The following is a 14,161-nucleotide window of genomic DNA, read 5'->3' as shown; positions in this document are numbered from 1 at the left end:
TTTTGCATCCAAGATAGGTTATTGTACCTTAGCTTTCTCTTACCATGGTGACGCTATAGTAAATTATCTGTTAATTTAGCAACTAGTGTTCTCAAGTTGTTGTTGGCATAGATCTAAATTCAAAGAATTATCGAGAATTGGGTTTTTAAGCATATATTTTGGTTGCTGAGTGTATTTAACAAACTAGTTAAATACAAATTAGATTTGCTACATATTTGCTGAACTATGGTTGGGGTTTTCAAAAACTGATTAGGAAATTTAGGGTATAAAGTGCCTAAGTGACTTAGGCTCCCATTTTCAAAGGGAGCCAAGTATTTTTAAAGACACTGAGGCACCTAAACATGAAGCTAGGTGCCTTGTGGGCTTTTCAAAAGCATCTTTGCAGGTTAGGTACTTAACTCTGATTGAAATCAAAGCCAAAGGGCTCTCATTGATTTAAATGGGAGTTGAGTTAGGCACCTATACCAAAGTTTGCATCTTTAGGCACATAAATACCTTGTCCCTTTTGACGATGGGATTTAGGGTAACATTTTCAAAAGTGCCTCAGTTTCACAAATCCTATTCACTTCAATGGGAGTTGGGTGGCTAAATCCCTGAGAGGTTTCAGAGTAACAGCCGTGTTAGTCTGTATTCGCAAAAAGAAAAGGAGGACTTGTGGCACCTTAGAGACTAACCAATTTATTTGAGCATCTATATGCTCAAATAAATTGGTTAGTCTCTAAGGTGCCACAAGTCCTCCTTTTCTTTTTGTAAATCTCTGAGGTCAGCTCTAAAAATTACAGCCTAGATCACTAAATAACAAGTATTCCAGGGTTCCCCCACTCTGCTCCTTCAGTTGACTGAACTGTGAAAGGATTGTATGATACTGTCCTATCACAAACAAAATTTAGATTTTTTTTTGCATTTGCTTCTTTATTCTACAACACAAGCAACATAAATACAGTTTGTTTATAATTTGTTTTAAAATATTTTCCTTTCTGAATTCAGTTTGAATAAAATATACACAAAATACATTTTGCAAGCCAGCTTATAGTGACCTGTTGGGCAATGGACACATAATAACCAAACAAACGCGGCGGCACAAAAGAGCACAGCAGGTATGAGGCAGTGTTTCTTGTCTAAAGGGCCCAAAGAAAGATAGGAGATAAAATATCTCTGAATCCCAGCTAGATGAGCATTAGAGTATTTAGGTACCTAATGTCAATGTCTAATGACCTTTGAGGATCAGGGTGTAGATAACTATGTGTGACCTGTATAGAATGTAAACCAAATGTACTAACTCCCTTGACAAGGTCAGTTCAAGTCACTAGAAAATTATCAGAGGCTCTTCATTTAACATATGACCATGAAGGTAAAGTCCTGGGATTAGTGGTTTTTATTAGTAAAATGCTTGTTAGGGCAGTCATCACTGTGGGAATATTGTAGTTAAATCACACGGTCACTTTCAAACAGGAAAGAGTTAGATCTTTGGCATAATTTTAAGAAGGCAAGTGGAGTGTTAACTCCCTTTTGGCTTTATTTTCAATTCCTTGTAGGAGGGGAAAAAGGGTTTAGTTTGTTATAGCATTATATGTTGCAAACAAACACAATTAGGGGGACTGCAAGAAGATACTTGCCACAGATCCCAAGTCCCATGAAGCAATCTGTTGTGAAAACCCCCCACTGCAAGCCTCATTGTACAGTACATGGTCTTGCAGTAACAGCGAACAGTCGCAGCCTTCACTACGGCCTTCTCATCTTCTCTCTCTGTGTAGAATGGTGTGTTTGCCACACGTCTAGGCTCGGAGCGGTCCTAGCCATTTGGGTTCGTTCGCTGCTCAAAGCTAATCGCCTGCACCATCCTACCAGCACAGCTGTCATTCATTTCAGTCGCTTCTTGTTGAATTGTGGTAGTTCCTCTAACTCTCACTTTAGCTTAGCCCAAATTTGGGACAGGGAAAGGAAATATGGGAATAGGAAGTCAGAGTGCAAGAACTTTCCTAGGATGATGCTATTTTTGCTAAAGAAATTTCTCCCAGTCTCTAAAGTTGTTACCTGACTCAGTGGTTCTGATGCTCAATTCTTTACAACAGAGAACACCAAATAGCAAAATTGGGTCTAAAATAAAGGGCAGGCTAGAGGTATGATCCCATGCCCTGGTTCACTCTTGATTTACTTTAGTTTTATGCCACAGCCTTCCAAAAAGATGTCGATTTTTTTCCCCTAAAACTTTTAGCCTGAGCCTCTAAATATAAATTTTAATTATTTTACGTGCAGACATTACAGAAGCAGAACTTTGCAGCACTCTTTTATTTGTATTTTTATGGCCAAAGCTCCTGCCTGTTTGTCTGGTAAATTAGGACACTGACTGTGCTGAGGAATGACCCTGGGGGAGTGCGTGTTCCAAGTTGAGGCGTTAATTAAACTGAATTGGAGGGAGCGCAGGAGGGGGAGATGGTGATCTGGTCAGTGCACATATGAAATACAGTGGGGTTGTGCTGGTGTGTTGCCAAAATAATCCCATGCTGTAGCCTCATGAGCTGTAAGGAATGCAGGGGATTTGGAAAAGAATGGATCCTTTGCAGCCTGGTGCTATTATTTATATTACATAAAATAAAACTTTTTGTTTGTATGCTATGTTCTCTTTTGCATTTATTAGTAAAAAAGTGAGTGCCAGTACTCATTCCTTTAAAATCCAAAGAGTTTCTGAAAACTGGGGTGGGAGTGGGGGAATCCTCACATTTCAAATGAGCAAAACCAGAACCATTGCCTTATGGTATGTGACTAGTTAGCAACACATGTATTGCCTCGCCTAAATGATTTTACCGAATAGACCACGCAAATGGGCTACTCAAGAGTAGATTCACTCTCTCACACACTCAACAGTATGGGCAAGGGGAGGAATGAAATTATATAGAAAAATTCCAAACCGAGTAATGGTACCTCCCAAATAAGTCATTAGCACACATTTTAGATATCTGTAATTCTTCAAGGTCATGGGAATGTTAACATTTCTCTGTTTTACTCAGAACACAGGGGCAGGACAGTTATGACTTAGGCTTATACGATCAGGCCATAAAACTAGAGCTGTCCTAAACCTGGAGGTTTTTGTTTGCAGGGGTGCATGAGTATCTCAGGAGATACACTAGAATGAGGGCCTGTATACATCCAGAGGTTTTTGAGAAGCTTTGCAATCTCCTAAGAATCTGAAAAGGTAAGCAGGATAAGGGTCTGATCTTGCTCCCTTCAGATTTCAATAGTGCAGGATTGAGTCCTAAATGCCTTAAGGAGATACAAATCTCAAGAAGGGCACAGTACCAGATTTCTCTCCTGCACGCTTAAGGAGGTGTGCATAAACGGCCACATCTCATTAGAGTTCCTATCTTGTGGACCCTCCAGGAGCTGTGCCTAGTTTTATCAGAAGAGCACTCGCAATGCAGTGGTACAGTGACTGACAAGCACAGTGTGGACGTGCTGCATCTGAAACAGGTTAACTCTGGTGGAGGCATGGCCCCAGGACAGGTGGCAGTGGTACAGTTCTCCAGTGTAGGATATCTTTGTTCAGTTTGGATCCCTGTGTACCGCCCATGAGTTTCAAAGTTAATCACCAAAGCTGAATTTGGAATCTCAAATTTGTTTTGTTGAAGGGGCAGAAAATCTGGGGAGGGGTACATTTTAAACATGACAAGAGGGAGTTCCACAATTAAAATCTCATTAACAAACAATACCCAGGACTGCCATGCAACACTTGAAAAACATTCTCTTAAAAGCTCCACCTTGACAGGATGGCCTTATAAAAACACTGCATATTTAAATTAAAAATCACCTTCAAAACAGGAAAAAAGGAACAAAACAGAGTTATGGCGTCTTATGAGAGCACAGGAGCAGTTTCTTTCACTGACAAAACGCTGGAGAAAACATTTTATAATTTACTACAGATTATTTACAAGGGTGCAGAAGCTGGCAGAACTTGTACATTCATTGTTGTCTTTCCAAATAAAAACAAACACACACAAACGTGTGACACACAAAATGGAAATAAGAAACACAGAAGCAAGTCAGGTGAAGAATCCAGTTTTTAACCCAGAGCTAGAAAGAATTGTGTCTGTCTGAAATGCATTGTAAACCAGGCTGCCTTTAAAGGCTGTTTAGAATTTTCCAATTAAACTAGTAATATGTTCCCATCACCTCACGCTATTATCCTAGCAGGGGTTGAAATGTCCTTTAATGATTTCCATGGGACTCTTGTGTATGAAAGAGGATATTGTATTTCTTAAGTGGAAATCCAACAGTGTCTGCTCCATGAACTCACTAGTAACAGGTTTCAGAGTAGCAGCCGTGTTAGTCTGTATTCGCAAAAAGAAAAGGAGTACTTGTGGCACCTTAGAGACTAACCAATTTATTTGAGCATAAGCTTTCGTGAGCTACAGCTCACTTCATCAGAGCATCCTGTTTTATAACACTAGTACCTGCTTAATATACAGTTCTTTTCCTAAAGCTGAGACCCTGCATTTTCCACAAGAGTTTCTTTAAGCTTTCACTACCTTAAAATCTAGCCAGTTTTTTAAAAAGCGTTAAAGTAGTTTCTAGTACTACAACTGCCTCAGATTCCATCAGCCAACTGTTGAAGTTTTAGTCACATTTTACTATTTTTCAAATGTTTTATTCTCCTGTTAGTTTGTGAAAGAGCTACACCAACAAGAGGCGAAACAGTTATACATAAAGTGCTATCAAATGCAGTCTCAAGCAATCATTTTTTTCTCTAATCTTTCAATTACTACAGTAGCTGTTACTTTTACCAATACTATATTAAAAAAAAAAATCAGCTCAAGCATGTGTTTAAAGCTTCTGATATCCCTTTGCTTTAATTTTTGGAACAAAAGGCCCATGATTCAGGACAGACTATTTAATCACACTGTTGTGTGTAGTGTTGTAGCTGTGTTGTGCCCAGGATATTGGAGACACAATGTGGGTGAGGTAGTATCTTGTCTTTTTATATTTATAAAAGCTATTACCTCACCCACCTTTTATGATTAAATAGCAAGACAAGTTACTGAAAGCAGGGAGGGCTGTAGCATCACACCCTGGCTTGCAAGCAGATAGGAAAAACACAGGCAGCGTAGTAAGCTGGTGTGTGTTGTAGATTCACCCCCAGGCTTTCTGTGCACTAACTTGCCCTGTGGAAAAGCCCTCTGTTACTTGGATGGGGTGGGGAGGGCAATGGTAGCTTATACTCCCCATAGTTTGGGGTTTTGCAGCAGCATACTGAACCCCTGGAATAAAAAGATTCTCAACAGTGCTCTCTAACTTACACTCTCTTCCATCAGGCCCCCGGAAACAGAAAGTGGCCATAGCACTGTGCTATCCAGCCGTGTCCCTGATCCTGCCCTCCACACTAGAGGGCTGGGAGGAGGATGGGGGAGAGCTGTCACATCACCTCTACAGTGGTTTGAGAGGTTCCCAGAGGGACTACAGTCAGGGGGGCCCTTTCTTTCCTCTATAAACCTAACTGGGTCTAAGCATAACTGAGTGGTGATGATTCTGAGTTTACTTTTCCCTGGAGATCATTATGTCTCATCAAGCTTTCTACACAAATTATTCATTAAATTATCATGGTTGTGGTGGTTTTGCTGTTTACATAAAATGTTAAAACATCACCAATGGCAAAGTGAGGCAGTTAGACTGGAGCTGTTTTAAAGACCTGTCGTAGTGGGCCAGACATACCCCTTTTACACTTACAACATTATTTGCAAGAAAAAAAATTCCCTAATTTTTTTTATTAAATGCCAGCAATATTGTACACACATTTGTTAATGTCTTCTTAAAACCTTAGGCACTGGTGGGGAGAGTGGGCACTTTATGTTGATGGCTTAAAAAAAAACCAACCCTCCCCCCCAAACTTTAAAAAGCAGTGATGTAGCCAATTAGCTGCAGGAGTTACATGAAGGACTAGTCTCTCTCATGCTCTTACGATGAGCCGAACTCTGTGCAGGTGGGTGGCGGTGAGAGATGGTCAGGAACTTTTCAAACCCAAAATGCCCATTCATAGAAACTGAGGCCAAAAGTGTTTGTGGGAAAATAATTGTGTGTCAAAATGTTTCCCCCACCCTGTCCTTTAAGTCTTTTAAAAGAAAGTTCAATTTTTCAGGTCAGAATGACTTTGTTTTAAAATTCAAGTTAAAGTATAGCACAAACCAACCAACCACAGAACCAAGTTGAAGTAAAAGCAAAAATGGGTCAATTTTTTGGTTAGTGAAAAGTTTTGAGATTTAGACTTTTTTAAAAAAAAACAACATTCTCATGAGGTGGACAAACCATTTCCTGTCCCACTGTAGTCATGGCGATGGTGGGAGTGAGGGAGCCAGTTATGGCTTCCTGTGTGTGCCCATCTGCCCCAGTGTAAGGCAAGACAGCTGCTGGGGAACTACATTCCAGCAGATAACTCTGCTCCATCCCTCCAAAATAACCCCAATAGGGGGGTGGGAAGGTGGCTGGAGCAGAAATCAATTGGTCTCATTGCATGCAAGCTTAGAGCTCCTCTGTCAGGGAATGTGCAGCTAGCAAGCCCTGGCCCCATTCTGCCTCCTTCGTGCTGCCTGAGCACTGCACAGGAACTAGTTCAGAGGAAAGAATATTGCCCTAAGATTGGCATCCATATGGATGCTGCCACTGTGCCCACATATTGCAGCCAAGTTGGAACAGGGCAGGGGGATGGGGTAGACTCAGCTGCCGTTAGGAGTCAAGTTGTACAGAATATGCTGCAATTCTTACAGGGCTCATGAAGCTGATTTTAAGTTCTTTTCTTCTGTTAATTTCAGATCTCAAATTTAACTTCATCATAGATTTTGGCCTTAATTTCTCAGTGTGCTGTCAGAGGAAGGAAAAGAAAAAACCCACATGCTCCAGCCGGGTACATGAGAGCTGATACCACAGAATGTATTAACTTGACTGTAGTATGCTGGGTAAAGGCATGTGCACAAACTGTAAAACACAGATCAGATAAACCCAACTAACTTCTTTTGGCAGTTAGACAGATGTGCCTTTTAGCCAGCTGTTGAAAATGCACATTTAAGCGATACAACAAGGGTTGCCAACTCTGCCTGAAGCTATTCCGGGAGATTTTCCCCCCCACCATGATGTAATGTAATTTTCTTAAAATAGCCTATTAAAATCTCCTGGATTGCTTTCAATAGTCACTGGGAGATTGATGCAGATACTGGGAGGATCCCAGAGGGTTCGCAACCCTCAATACAACGTATGTATGGGCCCATTTGAGGTCTGGTGTGAATGGATGAAAAACTTGTGGCAAAAGATGCTACATAGCAAATATTCACTAGAAAGCTAAACTGCCCGGCTTGTGCTACGGCACTAAAATTGACATGTAGCTGCTTGGGCACTGAAGCCTAAAGTGGGGAGGGAGGTTCAAAGCCTGAGCCACAATATCTACATGGTGGTTTTTCACAGAATAGCATAAGCCTGAGTGTCAAACCAGGCTGAGACTTGCTGCCATAGGCTGTATAGACATACCCAGAGAGGCTTAAGGTATAGAGGTGCATTTAAGTCTATATGTAAAATTGTTAAAATCTATGTAAATACAATAGAGGAACAACCAAAAGTATGATCAACCCAGGGGCTACTTATTAAGGGAGCACCAGGTAGACATTGTCCATCTGTCAGAGGGACTGTGTTAAGATTCCACAACCAGAGATGACCCTCCATTACACCTACCATGCTTATTCATCAACCAGCAATTCACAATTACTGGAAATATCATGGCTGCTTTAAGTCTTTTTTCCTCCCCCGAGCATCCCAAAGCACTGAGATTCTATCAGAAATTTAGGCCCCAATCCTGCAAGGAGATCAGCACAGGAGAAACCCTGCACTCACATGGTATTCCACAGATTTAAAAGGCGTTCCACTCACATGGAGTTCCTTGCAGAATGAGCATATTCTTCTTGGCTGAGGTTCATCTTTTGAAGTGAGGATTTTGTTTTACACCAATACACGCACACACACTGCACTGGTCAACTCCGCACAAGCTGGGAGTATGAGGGAGCAGGGAACTCACTCTACCACAGGCCTCCTCTGGCCAACTGAAGAGTTGCACTGCCAGATCTTGTCCAGTTTGACTCATATTAAGTGGTACTGGCAGTGGGGGTAAATATAGCTGCAAATAGTGGGGATCCTTAGAGCTACAGCAGACTGGCTGTACACATGAGAATACCTTCTCCTATGGAAACATATGAGCCAATTCTATGTATAGGACTCTGCTGTATAGTATATTTCCATCATGTTTGGTTAAATGCTAGGTGTTTGCCACAATTCTCTTGGCCAGGCTGCAATTTAGCTCACTAGTGCATATTCATCACTAGCTTCACAGAAGAACTGCCACTGTGACCTCGGTGGGAGTTATGCCTGGGGAATGAATGTAATAGTATCTGCAATATGGACTAGCAGAGAGGGTTTTGTTGTATATGTGGCTGATAGTGGAATAAAGAGGAGCCCTGGAAATTCCACCTTTCTTCAAGCCATGCCCCATATGTTAGCAGCAAAAAGGACCCACTACCCCCATGCTATGTTACAGAGGCCTCTCCTACTCAGCCACACAATACCCCGGGTTTAAAGCCTCTGCCTAGAATGTAAATTTTAATGACTACTAAGCAGTGAGATCAATAATAATTTTTTTTGGATATGCAATAATCTTTATAGTGACTTTTTTCCCAGATGTGTTTTAGTTTCATGTGGAAAATTTAAAAGAGTACCACAAACAAACAACCCCTCCCCCCTGCCTTCACTTGTTGTGCCCTCAGCTTTTTCCTCACAATTATTCAGTTATCTAGGTGTGTGAATGAGGTGATCCAGTTGTGTTTTGAAGCATAATCAACTCCTGTACTTAAACATCTAAGTGAGACCAATTATTGAATCCGCTGAACTTTCAATTAGTGGGGCCCACAATATTACATGTTCAAAAAATGGAGGCCAGGTAAGGCCAGGCTGATAATTCTGGTCCTAAATCTTGGGAATTACAGGTATCTGAGAGACCCATATTAGGTGAACACAGATGCTTTCATCCTAACTGCATCCACGGAGATTCTGACTATTTCTTCTCCTTTCCTCACTGCAGAAACACATTCATACACAATCTATGAAATTTACTGAGCCTTTATGTACCAGCCTGATTTACCAGCAATTTTCAGATTCATCACTTGGTGTTATGTCATGCTACTTAATGTGAAGTGTAGCGCTTCCTTTGTTGGGGTGAGAATGACAAACATACAATCTTAAGTAGGTAAAGGACATGTTGGAGGGCTTGCTGTTTCAGAATTTATCACCATGAATAGACATTGCATGTGTAGCTCCGTACCAGTTACTTTCAGTAACGGCATTCTGTTTGTATACCTGTAAAAACCTTGGATTCCTTCTCCCCTTGCTAATGAAACATGTCTCCTTTATACAATGATTTCATAGATCCTTCCCACTCTTCCCAGCCATTCTCTCACAGCCTGACGGACTCGGATATCGGTCACGTGACAAGTCAGCTGACTGATGCAGGGGAACACAGCTGGCTGGAGGGCTGTGAATGTTTGGTCAGGCAGGGTCTGAATCTGGTTGAGAACAGTCAGCACCATGTTGGTCCATGCCTAAAACAAAATTAGAATAATTAAAAAAAAAAGTGTCTCTGCTGTACAGAAGCAGAATCAGAAAAGAGCCACATAAATAGCCACTGGAAGGCCATAGCACACTATGGGTTTCAATTTGCTACCAGTGGCACCAGTGTAAATCAGAACTACCCACTCAATAGTCAATGGAAATGCACAGGGGTATGACTGATATAATTGACATGAGAATCAGGCTCTTTGTCTCAATCCCATCACTACATCTTAAAAGCAGATTCTTCCAAACCTTGCATTCCATTAGAATCCACTTCATCGTTGTTGTTGTTGTTATTAAATAAAGTCTGGGGCCCTCCTTCTCTTACCCAAGAGAAAAAGGATTCAGTAAGGGACACTCTTGCTCCTTTAAATTCAAAATAAGATGGACATAAGCATCTTCATCGTTGCAGTGTTTTGCAAAGGAAACATTCATAGGAGATTTGAATAAGGGATTAGGATGAACAGAGCCCTCTCTTCACTGAACTGACACTTCAGACTCTTAAAGAAAGAGCACTACGAACTATACTTTCGTCTGGTTAGGGTCAGGTTGTAATAGAGAGAGAGGAAGCCCTCACAATTGTGGCTCTGGGCACCTAAAGACAGCTTGGCAGCCAGCTAAGAGGGAGACGCAAATTGCATTTTTTTTTTTTTGAGGTGCAGCAAGGTACATTCCAGGGGGAAATCTCCACCTACAGTATATGAGTAAATCCCATTGAAGACAGAAATTTACTCGCACTTTCTGGAGAGAACAGTCTCCTCTTGGGTCATATTACATGGTAGAAAATAAGGAGATCTTGAGGCTATGACAGCAGGAAAAGTCTAGAACGATGCTAGCATGTTTCATATTCAGAGGGTACAACAGGAATCAGGAAGACCCACAATATAGCCAAGGTTTTTTTTTTTTTTTTTTTTGGCTTAACTGTGAGCACATCACCACTGTAGTGTTTTTTCACATACTAGCCTATCACAAAATGAGCCCAAATCCAAAGTTTGGTGCCTGTGGCGTGTCGTCTCTCATCCAGAGATAAAAATAGTAATCAGTTCAATATTTCTGCTTTGCAATTGACCAAAGAAGCAGTTCTATTACAAGAGCATCATAAGTAAGGCCCTACTTGAATTGCAGGATGATTGCGGACAAGGCATGGACAAGTTGCAGAAAAGGAATAATGGACCTTTATTAATTGTGGTAATCTGGAAAAGCCAGAGAAGACCTGTTTGTGGAAGAAAAATTTGCTGGAACAATAAAAACACTCAAGTATTGTGCTATACCTACTCATTTTTTTTGATAACTAGATATTTTGCTACAACTGTATTACAGTCATTAATGCCTCGGGCTGACAATGAGAGTCCTGCTTTGCATGGGGCTGACACAGCTCGAGCCCCAGCTGCTACCAGCTCAGATAAATGGAGTTTGACTGTACTATTGAGGAAAAGTGTGTGGCAAACCTCAAAACGTATGCAAAATTGTGGACTGCACAAAGAAAGCTAATTAAAATAAAAATTGTAGTGGAAGTCTAACATTGCAGGATCTGCCATTTCCACAATATCGCACATTAAGTAAGGGTAATCATAACACATCTGAGACAACTGGTAACATTTCCAAAAGCACCTAAGGGTATGTCTGTACTGCAGCTGGGAGGTGAGAGTCCCAGCCCAGGTAGACACTCTTAGCTCTAGCGCATTAGCTCAAGATGAGCTAGTGCGAATGTGTCTACCTGCGCTGGGAATCACACCTCCCAGCTGGAATTTAGACGTATCCTCAGCGATTGAGATGCCTAATTCCCATTTTCAAAACAGACAAGCAATTAGCAGCCTAAGTCTCACTGAAAGTCAATAAGGCTACTAATTAGCAAAATTACTTTTGAAAATGGGAAATGGGCTCCAAAGTCACTTAGGCGCTTTAGAAAATTTTACCCAGTAGCTCCCATTCCAATTTCCCTGAAGTCTCTGACGATTCTTCCACAGAATACTCTTTCTCTGATTTGATCATGATGTAGGGTCACATCAATACCAGCTTGTGGGGATACTCAGTAGATCTCTGATGCTAGACATTTTGGTTTAATCTTTTCTACCCCTTTTGGCATTACCCTACCATAGTCTACCAAGTGTCCTACCTGTATTTGTGCCTCTGCATCTCGCACAGATATATTCAGGGAGCTGACTGTAGATCCTGAGCGCGGCCTCTTCTCTTGCCTCAAGATCTCTGGGCCGGCACTGAAGGAATGCCTCATTTGGCCTTGGTCCACCAGATGTTGTGGTCGCTGAGGGAGTGGTGAATCCTGACCTCTTGAGCCCAACAACTCTCCCTTCTTTTCCACTTTGACATCTTTGGTGAAAGAGGTCAAGTTTTGTTGCTGCTTCCTTTTCTTATACTCAGTCATGAGTTTGGAGATAGTTTTATCAGTGGCTATGGTGTAGATTTTGTTGCCAGCGCTCTCCCACCATTCTTTTTTCCTGGCTTGGTCCTTTTTCTCCATTTTAGGGCTCAATGGTGGTAGAAGCAGCATTTCTCCACTGCCTCCCTTGGGAGTTAGATTGTCTGTCAAGTGATCCCTACTTTGACTTCTGTCATCTTCTGAGGGTGTATCTTTTCCAGACTGCCCTCCGGTTGACGGGGTGGAGGTTTCAGATTGAAAGGATGGTAGGATGAAAAAAGGGTCGCCTTTGAAAACTGGAGGTTCCTCCACATTATTCTCCAAATCCAGATGCATTTGGATATAGTTGTTACAGAGTTCCATGCATAGCTTGTGAAGCCTTTTGATTAACCAAGCCCAGTCTGCATTGCTCACTGGCTGAACACTCAAAGATGGTATTCTAGCCCTCCACTGTCTCTTCTCCTTCCCCCTTGGGGGACTGACTTGGGCAGTTTCTTCAAAAATGTCTTCATCTTCTGAAGAGCACTGCTGGGAGGAGTCTGTGCTTCTTTCATCATCCTCAAATAGGATCTTCTTCACCTGCTCTGCGGTGATGTTCTCCTGGTTTGTCAGGATAGCACAGACCAAGGCATGGAAGTAAATGTTGAAGCTCATTGCCGACTGGCGGTACAAGTTGGCAGCTCCACTAATGCCAGACACTTTTTTCAGCAAGCACTTCAACCCAGGCCTGGTGTCAAACTCTCTGGCTGTCCGATAAGAATCCAGAAGTAAGTCAAAGATGACAGCCAAATTCTGCATGGAAATGTACCTGAGGAAACCAGCCAGTTTGGTTTCTGGCACTTGTACTGTCTTCTCTTCCACGTGAGAGGGGCCCTTCACAAACTCTTCTAGCAAGATATCATATAAATTCTGGAGAAGCACTTGATGAGACAACAGACTCACCACTATTGTCCTGAAAGGGATACTTGATACCACAAAAAAAGGGAAAAAAAGATAAATTAACAGTTCATAATTCACAAGTTATTTCACTATGAGTTATAGGCATACACTGTATTTTAGAATGACTTATGAAAGCTACAAACTGAAGGTCCAATCCTGCAAATCCTTATTTGCTTTAGCAGTCATTACTCACACATATAGTCCCATTTATTACATATGTTTGGGTAAGGATACTGAGCAAAAGTTTTCTGGATCAGGCCCTATACTGCCTTCATTCAAATTGAAATAGGTATTTCAATAGTGTACTATGCTTTTGCTACTTCTGTAGCCTTTTGGCACATGTGATATCAACTGCAGGATTAAATGTTTTCTTTTTCAGTATCACTGTAACTAAGCTTACTCCAAACATTGTACACTACTATAACAGGAAGACTTGTAGACTACAATGTCAGTGTCTCCCAATTTTGCTTCGTTTATGTCCTTGTACTTTCTTCTCTTTTTATTGCACTTTGACTCTCTCTAGTGGTAACAACCCTGTCACTCCTCTATATAAACAATTTAATCAAAGCTCAGCTTTGCTATGGCAGATTTAGACACAAACTGACATGCTTCTGAAGACTAATTCCTGGTTTCCATTTCCCCTCTAGTAAGGCCAACAACCTCTTCCCAAAAAGAAAAGGAGTACTTGTGGCACCTTAGAGACTAACCAATTTATTTGAGCATAAGCTTTCGTGAGCTACAGCTCACTTCATCGGATGCATACTGTGGAAAGTGTAGAAGATCTTTTTATACACACAAAGCATGAAAAAATGGGTGTTTACCACTACAAAAGGTTTTCTCTCCCCCCACCCCACTCTCCTGCTGGTAATAGCTTATCTAAAGTGATCACTCTCCTTACAATGTGTATGATAATCAAGGTGGGCCATTTCCAGCACAAATCCAGAGTTTAACAAGAACGTCGCGCGGGGGGGGGGGGGGGCGAAGGGGGTAGGAAAAAACAAGGGGAAATAGGCTGCCTTGCATAATGACTTAGCCACTCCCAGTCTCTATTCAAGCCTAAGTTAATTGTATCCAATTTGCAAATGAATTCCAATTCCACAGTCTCTCGCTGGAGTCTGGTTTTGAAGTTTTTTTGTTGTAATATCGCAACTTTCATGTCTGTAATCACGTGACCAGAGAGATTGAAGAGTTCTCCGACTGGTTTATGAATGTTAT

The 14,161-nt window shown here is 41.5% G+C and overlaps 1 protein-coding gene across 5 annotated transcripts in view; it reads right to left on the bottom strand.

Annotated features, from left to right (window-relative positions):
• Positions 1–891: 891 nt before the first annotated feature.
• ARFGEF3 (ARFGEF family member 3) overlaps positions 892–14,161 on the bottom strand; it is a 125,706-nt gene continuing 112,436 nt past the window's right edge. For all 5 annotated transcript variants that reach the window (XM_048844413.2, XM_075126774.1, XM_048844414.2 and 2 more), the window contains 2 exons: positions 11,747–12,971; positions 892–9,620 (listed from right to left, as the gene is read on the bottom strand). In XM_048844413.2, coding sequence (XP_048700370.2) covers positions 9,429–9,620; positions 11,747–12,971 — 1,417 coding nt within the window. In that variant the 3' untranslated portion in view covers positions 892–9,428. The remainder of the gene's footprint in view (positions 9,621–11,746; positions 12,972–14,161) is intronic.

This window comes from Caretta caretta, chromosome 3 (assembly GCF_965140235.1).
Source record: "Caretta caretta isolate rCarCar2 chromosome 3, rCarCar1.hap1, whole genome shotgun sequence".
NCBI classification, from domain to species: domain Eukaryota; kingdom Metazoa; phylum Chordata; order Testudines; family Cheloniidae; genus Caretta; species Caretta caretta.
Note: the sequence above shows the minus strand (reverse complement) of the source record. Positions and strands in the feature narration are given on the sequence as shown.